We start from the raw sequence: 15,845 nt of genomic DNA, 5'->3' as shown, positions 1-15,845 counted from the left end.
GTTTTTTGGGGTCGACAGCTTATAAAAACTTATTTACAGATTAAACTTAAAAACAGAATCATACCTAAAAGCTGCTGTGTGACAAGGTGTACATCTAACACGCAAAAAAAATAAATAAATACGTTTTTATAAGCTGTCGACTTCAAAAAACGAGCGTTTAGACACAGTAATGGAAACAGGCAACTTTTCATAGTACTCCTATTAGTAAAACTGCGTCCAATAGGGGGAAACGTAGTCGGCGATCCACTTTATTCTCCTTAAAGACTGGGTTTTACGGCTCGACAGCTTATAAAAACGTATTTCTGGGTTCTTTGGCTTGTTAGCTGTACGTATTGTCCCAAAGCAGCTTTTAGGCATTATTCCGTTTTTTGTTATAAGCCAGAAATGACAAGGAGGCGGCCTTTTGCAATACAAAGTCAATGGAGACTGTTGGATTGCTTTCCCCCCCGGTGGGCGTGGTTTTCAGGTTGTGACGCGCTGCGCTCTGTCTCTATGGATGCAACGATTCTGATGTATTTTCAGTTTTCGTAGTTATTCTACAATTCTTGTGTCAAAAAGCGTGACATTTTAAAGCACGGTTAATAGTGAAATCAGTTAATCCCTGTCTGCATGCTTACACAAGGCCTTAGTTCAATGCTCTGCTGCTTTAATAGTAACTCCTTGGTGGTCAGTCTGCTGCCAAGAAGAGCTACGGTCCCTTCAGCTTACATAAAATGGCCATTATAAATGTATGGATATATTGTACACAACCTGTCAAATGCCTTGACACAAGTGACTACATTTATTTCACATGATCCTATAAATCTTTTCATCAGACATATGATATTTATTTTGGATTGGTCTACCAATTTCTTTACAAAAATGCCACTTTAATATAATACTTTGACAAGATAGTTGAGGAAAGGAGCCAACAAGGACCCAGCATACCTTGGGACTCCTTTAATACATCCTCATTTCTTATTTTATATTCCAGTCCTGTACATGAATATGGCAAGACACTGCTGAGCAATAATGTAGACGAGGAGTGATTATTTTGAAGAAGATCATTTTCATACAACCATGCTAATTTATTGTTTTTAAGGACGTAACAAGTGATATATAATATGGAAAATAGTAATAACAAAAAAATGTGTACATTTTCAAATGTTTCTATTCAATCTATAAAAATATCTTACACTAAGTAAAAACCAGAAACAAAAGCCTAGTAAATAAAAAAGACACAAAACTACAAGCTGCTACAGCTAGGTTTACTACATAACTAGTTTGCTGAATGTTTTTTTAAACAGGAAACTTGTGCGGCCTAATAAAAGTGTAGCAAAACCACCGACACAGATCCTTCTATTGTTTAAACATTGGTCAAAAAATATAAAGTAAACTTTGGTTTACAGTGCAAGAGAAGCAGTTTAAACACTGGTCTAAATGTAAGATAAACCAACACAGTGCCAGACTCGAAGTTATGAACAGTTCTCAGAGACTGGAGCTTGGTTAAAACACATGGGCATTTTGCCAGCAGTTTTATGGCTCATTTTCAATTCTGTTTGAAGGTGATTATCACCATTGTGTTTAGATCTTTTCCGTCCTCCTGTCCCATTTCCCTTCATATGTAGATAAACATTTACACACATCAACATGCATGTACAGATGAAAAGCCCAAAAAAATCAATCCCCTAAACTCTATACTATTTGGTACTCTCAAAGCATGCTGTAAATATAAAATCATCTGACAGATTCGATGTAAATAGAGACACCTCAAACCTACAATATCAAATAGCTAAATCACAACATTTGACATAATTCTGAAACAACCCCCTCTGCTGGCCTGCTGGGAAAGTAAAATATTTTTTCTTTACCAGGTGAGACTGTAGTAATGTCGAAGTATTTTTCACTGGATAATAATTGGCTAATAATCTCTAATACTACTACCAAGTAGTATAGGTAATAATAATAAGCCCCAACATTGAGATATTATCAGTCATAAGACATTTCCATTATTGACACAACTTTCTTTTAGCAAATTAAAATCTCTTTTCCATAAGGCTTGCCAGCACCAGTGACAAATACCTGGTTCTTTTCCACGACATGTGCCAACCAGCAATCCAAATTCAGACCAGGGTATCAGCTATCACATGAACAGGGCAGACCTTTAGAGCTGTGCTCAGAGTAAAGGGCAGGAGCACTAGCCATTCATATCCACTTAAATTGTACATTAAATGGGTCCCAAATCTGTGGAATAGCCCTACTGACATACAAAATAAACAAACTCTATGTGCATGTGATGCACGTGTGATGTATCAAAGTAAAGAAATCAAATAAGTTTAAATTACATTGTTTAGCTATTAACCCAAGGGAAATAGGATAAACAAACTGCATTCTGGTCTAACTGGTACTCTTCTTTTGTCTATTCTATGCATTAAAAAAAAACACTGTTACTTAATGAATGGATTATCTGTATCTGTTCCTGCCCTCCTAAACTATCCCAGGAAAGGATTCCCGGGAAAAAAATTTTGAAGTCTGACAAGCTACTATTCATACAACTGGTTTATTAGTTAACAAAATTCAGAAAAGCAAATATGTGCAACATACTAAACAAAACTCAGGTGGTGATATTGTACATTTGCTAAAAAAGTCTAACTGCAGGTGAAGCTAACTGAACATGCATGCATCTGTGGCTGGACCTACAGTTATAACGCTGCGGCAGATGCGTGGCGTTGAGAGCATGTCTCAACATGCAAAAACAAGGGTGGTGGTGAGGGGGATGGAGGCTGCAAAATAATCGTGTCAGCGGTTTTTCTCGCTGCCACGAGCACTGAGAGAAACGTACACCAACAATGTATTATTCTATGCAAACTAATTTACTAACCCAGTGCAAGAACGAGAATCGTGTAACGTTACGGACGTGAAATATTATCTATATTATATATGCATGTCAAACGCATACGCTGCACTGTAAACACTGGAACACTGGACCTGCCCTCCTCATTAAAAACAGTACCTGTGTGCATGAGTGGTAAAGTAATGCAGTTATTGTAACACAATATGCAGAAAAAGAGATGCAGGGGAGGCACAGATATTTGGGATGAAGTATGGAGAACGTACACTCTGGTCTTTTAAATACACGCGGCTGTAGCATGCTGCGCGAGAGTTGTTTACCATCTCTCGCGCTAATAGAACCGGTTAGCTTCCTCACTAATCTGTTCTGTTGAGAGCGCGTGGGCTCCGGTGATGTTTCGTCTATTTCAAGGCACCAAATGTCAACTTGCAGCTCACAGCCTATTTATAATTAGCTTTTCTCAGATGTTCAACTCTTTAGAAACGCATAAATCAACGTAGTTGTATCAATCTTGATAATGCAACTTATAATATAATCTCATATAAATACACGTAACAATTAAGAGTGCAAGTCCTTGTAGCCATGAGTTACTGAGGAACGCGAAAAAGATATTTAGGTTGGCGAATGATCGTTCCCATTAACCCCCACGTATTTTACTCCACTCACATACTGGGCAAGACCGCTGACAGCACTTACCAGATTGAGTTCTTTATTTTCAGCTGCAATGCATTCGCGTCAGCCCCCTGCAATCCTTGAACCAGGGAAGGCAAAGCTCCTACTCCAGAACCAGGTGGTTGATGTTGTAAAGACTGCTGCTGCTGATCATCAGCCATCACGATGCAACTCAAAAGAGACAAGGATGGGGATATAACACGAAGGCCTTAGCCTGAACCTCGAGAATGCAGCTTCCCCCGAAAATAGTACATCACGATCATCGCCTGTTGACTTCACGGACAAATCGGACTAGGATCTAATAGATAACGATGGTAAATCATGGTTTGTGTTTGCAGGGGAGTTCACTATCCCAGCATGTGCATCAGCTGCAAACACACAAAAGGGGCGGGCGCAAGAAAACACTTGCAGGTCCAGACTCCAGACACCACCTACTAGCTAACTCAAGTGGAGCCCACTGGAAACGCAACTGAGACCGCGCATGCGCACTGCATCATCAGCAGAAGCCCGTATGATTTTTTAAATACTTTGTGTTAAATTTCTTCTTTATTTATTTTATTAATTATGTTTCAATATGATTTATTCATCATAAGTTACACTGTTAAAAATAAAAAAGGAACAATAATAAGTGAAATGATCATGCACGTGAAACATTTCATTTTATTACATTTTACAATTAAATAAAATACTACTGAACAAACAAGTTAATAAAGATTTAAAGTTAAGGAAAACACAGACTGTATGGCTGGACTGACCGTTGAACCAAAACTGGTGGTCTCAGAACAGAGGACAGTGAACATGAGACTCTAGGCTTGTTCGACTTCACGCCGAAAGAAACCGACAAGAGGATGACATCAAAGTACCGCGAGAGCGACTCAAAAATCATACAGACGAGTGATTTCGAATTGTTCTCGCGGTATTGTGATGTTTCCCGCTCGCATGAAGTTGAACAAAATTGTTGCTCATGCTGTTGCTTAGCAACGGCGTCTCTCGATTAAAAAAACATGGCCGACAGCAAACCCAGACTCGCGTTAACCACTGTAAGTCTAACAAAACCCATTTAATCCATTTTCCACTAATGCCGTTATAATGCAAATCTGTGGTAAATATCGTAGTGTGGTAAATCAGCTCTTTTCTGTCAGAACCTATTATAGCCAGGTCTGTTTACGTGTCTGTTGCATTGAGACCATCTCTGAAGTCCATGGATAGCATAGCAATAGAATTAGAGTGGCTAAAATGAACAAAAAATAAGAAAGATTGTGATAAATAATTGAACTAAACTAAATACTGTATTAAAATGAACACTAATAATTATTTTCTCTATAAATCAGTTGAAAAAACCTCAAACGTCCTGCTCAGAAAGGCCATGTCAGAACAGGGCATCCTCTGCCTCTACAAAGAAACCTCAGCAAATGGACCTCTTAGCCAGAGAAGAAGAATACAAGTATTTATAACTTATTACAAATAGTTTCAGAAATCTGCTTTGTATTTATCTTACACCTTGTATCAAGTGACTTTGCTAAAAAGAATTTCAGGGAGATCACATAGCATCTTTTATTTAGTACTACGAATTATATCACTTGCAATAATGTCATTTCTAACTTTGCAATCTTGCAATTCGTCAGGCGCCTCAATGCAGAGTTGGAGGCAAAAACAGCAGAACTTGTTCGGCAAGCAGAGAAAGTTATGGTAGGAGGCATAGCATGCATACGGTAGTTTATAGTATATCACCTGTATGATGCAGTAGACAGGTATTAACAGTGTATGTTTTGATAATTGTTTTTCAGAGAGAACAAAATGATGTACTCTCAAAACCAGTGTCTTCTCACCTCTCCATTGATATTGACAGTGATTTTGAGGATTCTGGGTAATGTTTCTTACAGATTGAATGAAACAGCCTTCATATTGCCTACTAGAGAATGCTTAAACATCAACATAAGCTTCTTTATGCTGCCTGTTAACATTTCGTCTGTGTTATTAGGAAGGCAGATCTAATAAAAGAACCCAGTTGGACACAGCCCACTACAAAGGTATTGTAAAAAAAGAAAATGTGGATTATATATCAGCAACCTAATTTTTGTTTCATATAGGCAATAAAGAGCAATAACACAGCAAAAACAAGCCAAAAGCCAAACAAGCCAAGCTCAGGAAGCAAAAACAAATTTCAGTAAGTGCATTCACAAAGTTATCTTGGGCTGAAATGTTTATTTTTATGTTATTTCGTTTTTTATTTTATTTTACATTTACTTTATATGAAGTAGTATATAGTGAAATGACATGTATCCATTGGCTTTTCCCTTTGAAAAAAAAATGCTGGGTAGTGACAACAGTTTATTCTTATTATAGAAGGGCATTGCAGAATGTGGTTGACGATGTTGCTGTTCCTGAAGACTTTGGGGATTTCTCACTGGCTAAGACAATCAGCGTAATTGAGGACAGAGTTAGTGATGATGTTACTGAGGAACACTTTCAGGATGACATCATGCCAAGTGCTGGAGATGAGATGGGTGCAGGTGGTTAGAAAAAGCTTAATACAGCAAAATACTGAAGTTAATGTGCCTATAGACCACTTTAGAGTAGACGTCACAGTTACGTCACTACAAGCTGCGCGCGCAATGCGGTTGCAGAAAAACAGTGGAAATGAATTAGACACGAGTGAAAAGAGCAAGATAACTCACTAGAAAATGTCCTGTTGTGCTCTTAAGTGTCAGAATAAGAATGCCAAAAAAGATGGCTTTCATTTTTATAGAATACCATCGTCGAAGACATCATTTGAAGATAAACGTAGGTGTTTATGATTACAATAAGCCCTTAAACGGACAGAATGGATTGAGGAAATCATCTGGAAATCTTTTAATAATTAGAATAGAAAATAAGTAGAGAAAATGTCCAGTGTTCTGTCGAAGTCTGTTCCCTCCATGTGTTTCTTATAGCGTTTTTTTCACGTTCCAATTATAATTTATTCAGAATAAATGTTTTTTATATACTGAAAACGCAATAATATCAAAAATGTTTTTTTAAATATTTCATAATTTTTTCGTTTTTTATTATTTATTTTTATTTCCTTATATCTTAGCTTATGTCTTCTTCCTGTTTGTTCTAAAATTATTATGTTACATCCTTAATAAATATATAAATATAGCACACACACCCACACATGATGTAAAGTGTTATTAATATATAAACAGGCCTTTTTAATGTATGTTTAAACATAATACTTTTATAATAGTTTTAGAACAAACACGTAAGATAAATATATGGAAGAAATAATAGAAAACAGGAAAATTACGAAATATTTAATAAACGCTATTATATATTATATTCATGATAGTATTGCTTTTATATGTACTTAAGCGATTCAGACTGTAAAAATAATTGATTTAGCAAAAAAGAACAATACATATACATTACATACATGCATATCAGTAGCCAAGCCATTTAAACTTTTTATCTATCTAAAAAATAAACGTAACGTGATTAAAACGCTATAAGAAACATTGCACTAAAGGGAAACATAGGGGAATCAGACTTTGACAGAACACCGGATCCATAAAAATCACGGTTTAATGCTAAAACACTTCACAACCCTACTGTGGAGCAGTCACTTTCTGCAACCAGTTTGGCTCCGCCCGCAAAAAACGTCATCTCTGTTTACAAACACGAAATTGGTCTATAGACTGTGCATTCACGTTACCAATGTAAAGTTACTATTAAAAAATAACTTTCTATTTTCAGAGGCTCAAATCAGATTTCTGAAGGCTAAACTTCGAGTATTGCAGGAGGAATTAAACAGACTCTCATATGACTGCAACAAGAAGGTCATTAATTTGAGATGTGTTTAGGGTTCAATCAGTTAAAAAATGAAATGAAGTCATGTTTCTGCAGTTCATCAAAAAATCATTTCCTGTTTCTCCAAAAGGATGATGAAAATAGTACTTTAAGCAAGAAACTGAAGGATGTGGAGGAGGAACGGACAAGACTACAGAGGGCCACAAATGCCCAGCAGACTCAGATTGAGAAACAGAGAGCTTTAGCTGAAGAATCAAATAAGAAGTGTGAGGCTCTGAAACTGCAAGTGACAGCACTACAGAAGGTAATTGTTTTTATTAAAATATTATTAACATTTCTTCTCAATTTTAAGTCTACACCCCAAACTGTTTCTCTTGAAATAACTTTTTACCTCAGTGCATCTAAACGCATCTAAACCCTATTCCACAATTGCTGTTAATAAGAGCTGTGCCGTGATGCAAAGCTGTGGAATTCTTGGCATGGGCCTTTAAACCTGATTAGACTTCTGTGTGTAAAGTGAGACTACACCACAGCTGCTCCTGGTGCAGAGCATACTGAACTTGGGCTTCTGGGACAGATATCTTTGGAACTCAGAGATCACCCTTCCGCTAATAACAGGGATATAGCCACTGAATAAGGGTAATGTCAAACAAAATGTTATATCAGAATGGGCCATATCATATAACAAACACATTTGCTCTCATCTTACCGCAGAGTTCACTTATTACATGTAAGTAATGTTGGGTGTTGTGATTTAAGCATTTCATACCCCAATCCAGTAATAATGTTTTGTAAACAAATGCATTATGTATTCTTCATTGGGACATCTGCATATCCAATGTTTTTTTCAGACAACATAATTTACAGAGGACATAAATGCTTTTGTCTATATACTCTAGGAAGTAGAGGGCATGAAGAGGGTCCAAAAGCAGGCAGCCAGTAACCATAGTGCAACAGAGGTGCGGTTGAATAGAGCTCTGGAAGAGGCTGAGAAGACCAAAGCTCAACTTAATAAACTCAAACAGAGCAGTAAGGTAATGTGAGCTTGAATAAACCTTTACTTTAACCTTTAGTGGCTCTCAAACATTTAGGCATGTGCCCCCCTCCCCTACATCCCTTAGCGCCTTCCCCCACATAAAGAAAATTCACGAGATCTCACACCTAGAATTTGAATTAAACAAAACAAAACAAATGATAAAATATAGTGTTGTTGGTTAATAGCTTTATTTTTAAGAAGTTTAATTACACAGAATGTATAATTAATTAATGTCTTTTATTTATAAAATGTCATAAAAACTGGGGCTCCCTGGCCCTGACATGCGTTCCCCGCCAGTTTGAGAACCACTGCTTAGCTGCATCCAACAAGTGATTAACTGAGTAAAAGTATGTTAAATGAATAATGTGTTGTTTATTGGTTATGCTTCTCTTATGTTGATTTAACCCTATAGGATTCAGCCAGTCAGGAGCACCAAAGGATTGAAAGCTTACAAGCTGAAAACAGAAAACTGGAAAGACAAAAGACTGAGCTCATCGTGGCTTTTAAGAAGCAACTTAAGCTAATAGATATTTTAAAAAGACAGAAGGTGAGAAATTAGTCACTTAAAGGTGCAGTGTGTAAATTTTAGTGGCATCTAGTGGTGAGGTTGCGAATTGCATCCAACAGCTTAGTCCACTGCTCACCCCTTGCTTTTAAAACATATAGAGAACAAACATGTCATCGTTGGAGACAACTTGGTAAAAAAAATTGCCCGTTAAGGGCTTCTGTAGAAAAATGGCGGCACAAAATGGTGATTTCCATGTAATGGGACCCTCAGTGTTTGTAGATAAAAAGGTCTCGTTCTAAGGTAATAAACACATAACGGTTCATTATGAAAGGTCTTTATACACCCCTGATCATAGTTTTGTCTATTATTTTGCATTTCTGTTAAAGGAATAGTCTACTCATTTTCAATATTAAAATATGTTATTACCTTAACTAAGAATTGTTGATACATCCCTCTATCATCTGTGTGCGTGCACGTAAGCGCTGGAGCGCGCTGCGACGCTTCGATAGCATTTAGCTTAGCCCCATTCATTCAATGGTACCATTTAGAGATAAAGTTAGAAGTGACCAAACACATCAACGTTTTTCCTATTTAAGACGAGTAGTTATACGAGCAAGTTTGGTGGTACAAAATGAAACGTAGCGCTTTTCTAAGCGGATTTAAAAGAGGAACTATATTTTATGGCGTAATAGCACTTTTGGGAGTACTTTGACTCGGCGCAGTAACACCCTCTCCCATTATGAGAGTGAGAAGGGGAGCTGACTTTTCAGGCGAGTCGAAGTACTCCCAAAAGTGCTATTACGCCATAAAATATAGTTCCTCTTTTAAATCCGCTTAGAAAAGCGCTACGTTTTATTTTGTACCACCAAACTTGCTCGTATAACTACTCGTCTTAAATAGGAAAAACGTTGATGTGTTTGGTCACTTCTAACTCTATCTCTAAATGGTACCATTGAATGAATGGGGCTAAGCTAAATGCTATCGAAGCGTCGCAGCGCGTTCCAGCGCATACGTGCACGCACACAGATGATAGAGGGATGTATCAACAATTCTTAGTTAAGGTAATAACATATTTTAGACTATTCCTTTAAGAGATCCTTCTAAAAATTACACAATACACCTTTAATAATATACATATTTATACCAAATAGCTCAGCAATCACATTTTTAATCATTTCACCTTTGTATGTGCAGATGCATTTTGAAGCTGCCAAGATGTTGTCCTTTACTGAAGAGGAGTTCATGAAAGCTTTGGATTGGGGAAATAATGCAGCCTAGTAGGGTTCTGTTTTGTATAGTTTGTTAAGATGTTTATGGTTGAAAGACTTTTTTTTCACTCACATACTGTATTTAAAATAAATCATAAAGGTGAATATTATCAAAAAGTGTCAATTGATCCTGCATGCTTTTTTCAGATGTCAAGATTGCCATCTAGTGTTAAATAATGAGACCAGGAAGTACCATAGTTTTCTTAAATTTAATCAATTGTTTTTATATACAATGTATAAACAGAGAAATAAAATATCCCATTCTTGCCAGTAAATAACTGCATTATTTAGTTAGTTGGGATCCTACCCACTCTTCTAGATACAAAATGGATTAGTAGTCTACTGTAGGAAGTGTGACCATTCTGGTGAACTCTTCATAGTGAATAAGCCCATCAGGTCCAACATGAGCCTCCTTAAAAAGTTGATCCACTGAAAAATAATTTGCAGAACAATTCGAGTTAAATGAAATTTCTTTAGAAGATTACAGTAAATTTATTGTTAGAAAAAGGCTTTCCCTGGACTAGGATTCATCTCAAGAAATGGAATAAAATGAATTAAAATTTCACAAAGGTTAGACTTATATGATATGTACCTTCTTTATCAGTGAGCTTTTCTCCCAATCCAGTGAGCTTGGCACGAAGCTCTGAAGCCAGGATGTAGCCCTTTTTGTGTTTGTCTGTCATGCGCATAGCATCCAGAATTTCATTCTTAGGATCCTCTTGTTGCATCTGTCTGTGCATCATAGTTAGAAAAATGGAAAAGTCCAGCTCTCCTGTCTTATCTGTGGTGAAGATACAGTGAGTGTTTTAACTAATGTTATACATTTAGACAACAAATTAATATTTTTCTATAGATTAGGTGTTATGTTTAAATGCCAGTGTCTCAAAAATACCAAAGGGCCATATTTTTGATTTATCATAAGGCATGGCATAAATATATTTTGTAAATAGATGGTAGAGCACTCATATTTGTGACAATATGTAAATATATGTTTTGATGTCTGTTTAAATGTTACAGTACCTATTTTGTGGACTTGAAGATGTCTGTCCACTTCACTATAAGTGGGACTTGTACCCAGGCAGCGCATGACTGTGATAAGATCTTTAGCATCAATCTTCCCCTTCCGCTTCTTGTCATAAAGGGAAAAACATTCTTTGAACTCTGCATGAGGACAAGAAACGTATTAAATTCATTTTAAAGAATAAAACTGAATCAAGTGAATTGAAAAACAGTGAACATTCATTAGATTACAATGAAGCATATTGTACACACTCAGAATAAAAAGTACAAAATCTGTCACTGGGTAACCGGTAACCTTTCAAAAAGTATATCTTTATAACTAAAGGGTGCATTTTAGTACCTCAAAAGTACACATCTATACCTAAATTATACATATACAGACATTTTTAAACTGTACCGTCCTAGCGACAGCTTTGTAACCTTTTTTCTGAAACTGCGCACGCATTATAGTGTAATACACCTCACCATCAATCTGAGTTTGTGATAGGAATTTTGCCTGTAAATATAAGTTAAAAAACAGGTCAGATGACAATTTGAGCCATATGTGAATCAGAATCACACATTTAGAAAAATGACAGGAAACTTACCATGTTTTACACTTGTTACAGTTGTTTCACTCGTTCAATTGTTTCAGAGTCACTCCCTTTGGATTACCTGTAAAAACTAAAGTCCACTGCAGTGTTGACGTAATTGATAGCCTTGTTGTCATAGGAACATTGATAGAGGATTCCACCTATCACATTATACTGTCGGCCACAGCAGGTGCGGCTTATAATGGTCATACTTATAAACTCTATCAGACAGATTTTCATTAGGTTGCAAACAGGGGTCAACTTTATTCAGATACAGCAAGTACACAAAAAGTAGAATACTTTTTTTTACAGTTCTTATTATTGTTTTTTTAACAAAGTAAGATACAATGATGTTTAGTGGAATATCAATTTAAAATAGTTTTTAGAATTTTTTGATTTAATAATAAAACAACTGCTGATTTTCAATTGCCTTTGATGTGTAAAGTGTAAAAGGACCAAGGCTCTGGAACATAGATGATGCTGGGATATTTTTTGCGCAAAACCTTATCGTTCCACAGATATGCAACCCAAATCAGCACTAAACCCAAAGTAATGATGAAGTTATAGAAGAGAAAACGGCCATTGTTGTCCAGCCTGAACCCCATCCGCCTCTGACGCATCACAGTGGCAACCATGGCGAAAAAGGTGAAAATATACAGGACAAAGATCTGGCCTTCTGTAATCAGATACCTGAAACATAACAATGTTTGCACTAATTATAACAACATAATGTTTAATTTCTATGCTTGATTTATTGTTGCATCGGATGAATATTAATATTAAAGGGTTCATATATAGTATCAGTGACTTAAACCAACACATCAATAATAAAACTTAAAGGGGTGGTTTCCCGGACAGGGTTTATACTAGTCCCAGATTAAAATGCATGTTTCAGGTGCCTTAATTTAAAAACACCTTGAATTGACATAGCTTAACATATATTAATGCCATTGTTTTGTCTCAAGATGTACACAAATGCATTGTTTTTGTAAGATTTGTTTGACAATATGCAATTTAACCCTTTAACTCGCGCAGCCCGTTTTTTGAGTGTGGTGGTGAAAAGGTGATGTACACCTTCAAATTAATATAACTCTGGCATTTTTTTTGTCTAGAAGCCTAATTTTGGTCTTGTTTTAAAGAAGACACTTTAAAGTTTTTTACAGAAGTGTCTGGAGGTGAAAATATAATTTTTTATAGCAGTTTACATTTATTTGTAATAAATAACAAATGCAATATAGTATTATTTTTAATACATAAAATTAAAAAAAAACTGAGGTTTGTGTTGGTTTGCTACATACTCTTGTCACAAATGAATAAATGACAGTTACCACATTATTATTACTGCTAAAAGGTTTTGAAATATGAAATCTACATTCTTAGACCTTTACAAATTGTAAAACTCAATACAAATGTACATCAACAATCAACAATAAATATATAACTTCTGTTATCAAAGCAAAATACAAAACAAGTATATGACTAGGTTATTAAATGGCGTACTTACCAGTAGTAAACTGCACTGGGACCAAGTAGCAGCCAACCCGAGAGTGGCATCTTCTCATCTTTAACTTGTGTAAAGCATCCAGTAAAATACAGGAAGAGGATAAGAAAGAATGGGATATACCTAGAATGACAGCACATAGGATGTGGTTAATTTTGTATATTGTATTGCATTTTTACAGTAGACTAGATGTTGTAAATTCCACTCACCACATACAATGTCCTAAGTGCTCATCATAGTAATAGAGAAGCTCAAAGGAATCAATCTAATAAACACATAAAAGATTTTTTGCCATTATCATTAAAACCCCTACATATTATAACATATATATTTAAAATATACATTTAGGCCTGGTTTTAAACACAAGGCTTTTAGAGGTCTTAGAATTGAACTACCAATGAGGCAGGCTTGAGATCCTTAATAATAGGGTTCTCTCTGACAGAAAGGTGAAGCTGGTATCCACTGAGGATGAGTCGATGGTTAATTGAATCTCCCACCAGGTGTATGCTGGCTCCCATGACGAATGTAATGATGCTGAGATAAACAGCTGAGCGAGGAAGGGCTGTAGGGCTCCGTTCAATCAGCTACAACAGGTTACACACATTAAATATTACCAAATCAAATCTATTTGTTTATCTTTCTAAAGAAAGTATATTCAGCATAAAGTCTAGAGGAGGCTGGCATCCTTATGAAAATTAACCAAGGTTTTTTTTTGTGGTAAAAGTGTAGAAACCATGTTTTTTGGGTGTATTGATTACTATCAGCAAAACTATGGTTTACTACACTAACCATGGTTTATCTATGGTTTTTAAAAACCATAGTTGTCAAACCCATGGTTATTTTGTGGTTACCATGGTTTTACTACAGTAACCATGTTTTTTTTAACTGTAGTAAAACCATGGTTAATTTTCGTAAGGTGTATTGGTACTACATAGGTTGCCATTTTATTTAAGCTGTGAATTTTAGCTTGTACCTTCAGTAGCAGGAATGGTGTAATAACATTGTAGGCCATGTGAAAGTAATCCCCAGCACTGGGCTTATTTAGAGGAAACCATTCCAGAGGCAGGACAATCTAAAGAATCATACAAAATAATATTATTAGTATTAAAGACAAATCTAGGATGCATTTAATTCAGTGTAGTACATGTACCATAGCAATTGGCCTCCCAAAGTCCAGTATCCAGTTCTGCACAGTGAAACATAGCCAGAGGTCTGTGTGAAACTTTGACTGTGCTGGAAAAACGGGTTTCTTACTCCCAGTCCTATGCATTGAGAAACAGTGAATGTTATTTTAATGGTATAACAAATGTGGATGTCTACATGAACTAGACAGTCTGCGAAAATACACCATTCGCTTGAACAAAGTTACTGTAACCCATACGTTAATCGCGATGTTTATAACAGTTAAATTAAAAGTCAATAAACGTGTCCTGACCCAAGATGTACCGGTGGCGAAGCTTCAGGCTGTGGTCTTCTTCGCATGGTTACTTGTGCTTGTATCCCGTATTATTTAAAGATTTTGTATCGATTTACTTTTCTATCCTTTAAATCATTGCTTTTGTAGCCAAGCATTCATTTGAATCACGTGCCAAACACTGAAACTGTTAATGTCTGCAACACATGTCTAAATGCATGATATGTTTCGCAGTAGTCTGTGCTTAAATTAAATAGATTAACACTTTTTATCGGTCTCAGTTTCAGCGATATGTTTATTTTAATATATATTGTTTTTATTTTGATTAAATCACGTGAAGTTAACAATGTTTCTTCTCTGTTCCTGCGTTGTTGTGCGTAGCAGAACATTTAAGAGTATTACTGCCACCTGGTGTACTGCATTAATAATCCAGCAAGATTACAAACACTGTTGCTTTCCTTTACCACACTGGCAGATGCAGTTAGCTCTTTAAAAAGATTAGCCTTTAAATATTTACTGGTTAGCTGTTGGCAATTAAATTTAGTGGCATATTTTCTTTTGGCATTAGGAAATCTGTTCACCCCTTACGAAAATTAACCATGGTTTTTTTTTTGTGGTAAATGTGTAGTAATCATGTTTTTTTTGGTGTATTGATTACTATCAGCAAAACCATGGTTTTAATACAGTAACCATTGTGTAACTATGTTTTTTTTAAAAACATGGATGTCAAAACCATGGTTATTTTGTGGTAACCATGGTTTTACAACAGTAACCATGTTTTTTTTTTGTTTGTTTGTTTGTTTTAACTGTAGTAAAACTATGGTTAATTTTCGTAAGGGACACTACTACAACTACAACTATAGCCTAACTTAAACTAATATTCTATTCATCTTTAATAATGTAGCGGCCATGCATTATGCTCTTTTTATGGTTAGTGGGGATTTTTTAAAGCATGAATTGTTAACACTAAAGTATTAGCACCGTACCGAACACTCTGAACACTGAACTATTTTTCAGTGTTTGTTCTGCTGATCTGCACACATTTATTTTACACACCCATGCATTGATAAAGCCATATAACGATGCACACAGAGAAAGAGTAATAACTTTGTTCTATCTGAACTTTGTATTTAAATTTTTAGGAAACACTATGGTCTGAGATTAGATCATGGACATCAAGCCTTGACCCACATTTTTAGGATTTTTTTTTTTTTACAAATGTATCTCTCAATAAT

At 35.8% G+C, this 15,845-nt stretch overlaps 4 protein-coding genes across 7 annotated transcripts in view; 1 reads left to right on the top strand and 3 right to left on the bottom strand.

Annotated features, from left to right (window-relative positions):
* The window catches only part of rfx7a (regulatory factor X7a), a 117,591-nt gene extending 113,928 nt beyond the window's left edge, over positions 1 to 3,663 (bottom strand). The window contains exon 1 of the mRNA XM_055204960.2: positions 3,527 to 3,663. Within this exon, the coding sequence (XP_055060935.2) occupies positions 3,527 to 3,663 (137 nt within the window). The remainder of the gene's footprint in view (positions 1 to 3,526) is intronic.
* A 210-nt stretch (positions 3,664 to 3,873) lies between these two features.
* tex9 (testis expressed 9) lies at positions 3,874 to 10,220 on the top strand. 2 transcript variants are annotated; one of them, XM_055205047.2, is made up of 12 exons: positions 3,874 to 4,011; positions 4,834 to 4,946; positions 5,128 to 5,191; positions 5,290 to 5,369; positions 5,484 to 5,532; positions 5,593 to 5,669; positions 5,849 to 6,015; positions 7,238 to 7,320; positions 7,422 to 7,595; positions 8,191 to 8,325; positions 8,740 to 8,874; positions 10,030 to 10,220. In XM_055205047.2, exons 2-12 carry the CDS (start codon positions 4,915 to 4,917, stop codon positions 10,111 to 10,113), a joined length of 1,080 nt encoding a protein of 359 aa, XP_055061022.2. In that variant the 5' UTR covers positions 3,874 to 4,011; positions 4,834 to 4,914; the 3' UTR covers positions 10,114 to 10,220. The 2 variants fall into 2 exon arrangements, with proteins under 2 accessions (XP_055061022.2, XP_055061011.2); XM_055205036.2 differs by lacking the exon at positions 3,874 to 4,011 and adding an exon at positions 4,386 to 4,542.
* A 78-nt stretch (positions 10,221 to 10,298) lies between these two features.
* calml4a (calmodulin-like 4a) lies at positions 10,299 to 11,850 on the bottom strand. Its single transcript, XM_055205084.2, has 5 exons — positions 11,711 to 11,850; positions 11,589 to 11,619; positions 11,124 to 11,264; positions 10,696 to 10,884; positions 10,299 to 10,532 (listed from the first exon to the last, which is right to left on the bottom strand). Exons 1-5 carry the CDS (start codon positions 11,711 to 11,713, stop codon positions 10,435 to 10,437), a joined length of 462 nt encoding a protein of 153 aa, XP_055061059.1. The 5' UTR covers positions 11,714 to 11,850; the 3' UTR covers positions 10,299 to 10,434.
* A 96-nt stretch (positions 11,851 to 11,946) lies between these two features.
* On the bottom strand, positions 11,947 to 15,003 carry cln6a (CLN6 transmembrane ER protein a). Of its 3 annotated transcripts, none has more exons than XM_055205064.2 (7): positions 14,643 to 15,003; positions 14,347 to 14,458; positions 14,170 to 14,268; positions 13,592 to 13,780; positions 13,406 to 13,461; positions 13,200 to 13,319; positions 11,947 to 12,385 (listed from the first exon to the last, which is right to left on the bottom strand). In XM_055205064.2, exons 2-7 carry the CDS (start codon positions 14,347 to 14,349, stop codon positions 12,118 to 12,120), a joined length of 735 nt encoding a protein of 244 aa, XP_055061039.2. In that variant the 5' UTR covers positions 14,350 to 14,458; positions 14,643 to 15,003; the 3' UTR covers positions 11,947 to 12,117. The 3 variants fall into 3 exon arrangements, with proteins under 3 accessions (XP_055061039.2, XP_055061047.2, XP_055061030.2); XM_055205072.2 differs by having other exon boundaries at positions 14,347 to 14,459; positions 14,884 to 14,901; XM_055205055.2 differs by having other exon boundaries at positions 11,948 to 12,385; positions 14,632 to 15,003.
* Positions 15,004 to 15,845: the final 842 nt, after the last annotated feature.

Source organism: Misgurnus anguillicaudatus, chromosome 21 (genome assembly GCF_027580225.2).
Source record: "Misgurnus anguillicaudatus chromosome 21, ASM2758022v2, whole genome shotgun sequence".
Taxonomy (NCBI): Eukaryota; Metazoa; Chordata; class Actinopteri; order Cypriniformes; family Cobitidae; genus Misgurnus; species Misgurnus anguillicaudatus.
This window is presented reverse-complemented; position numbering and strand designations above follow the sequence as displayed.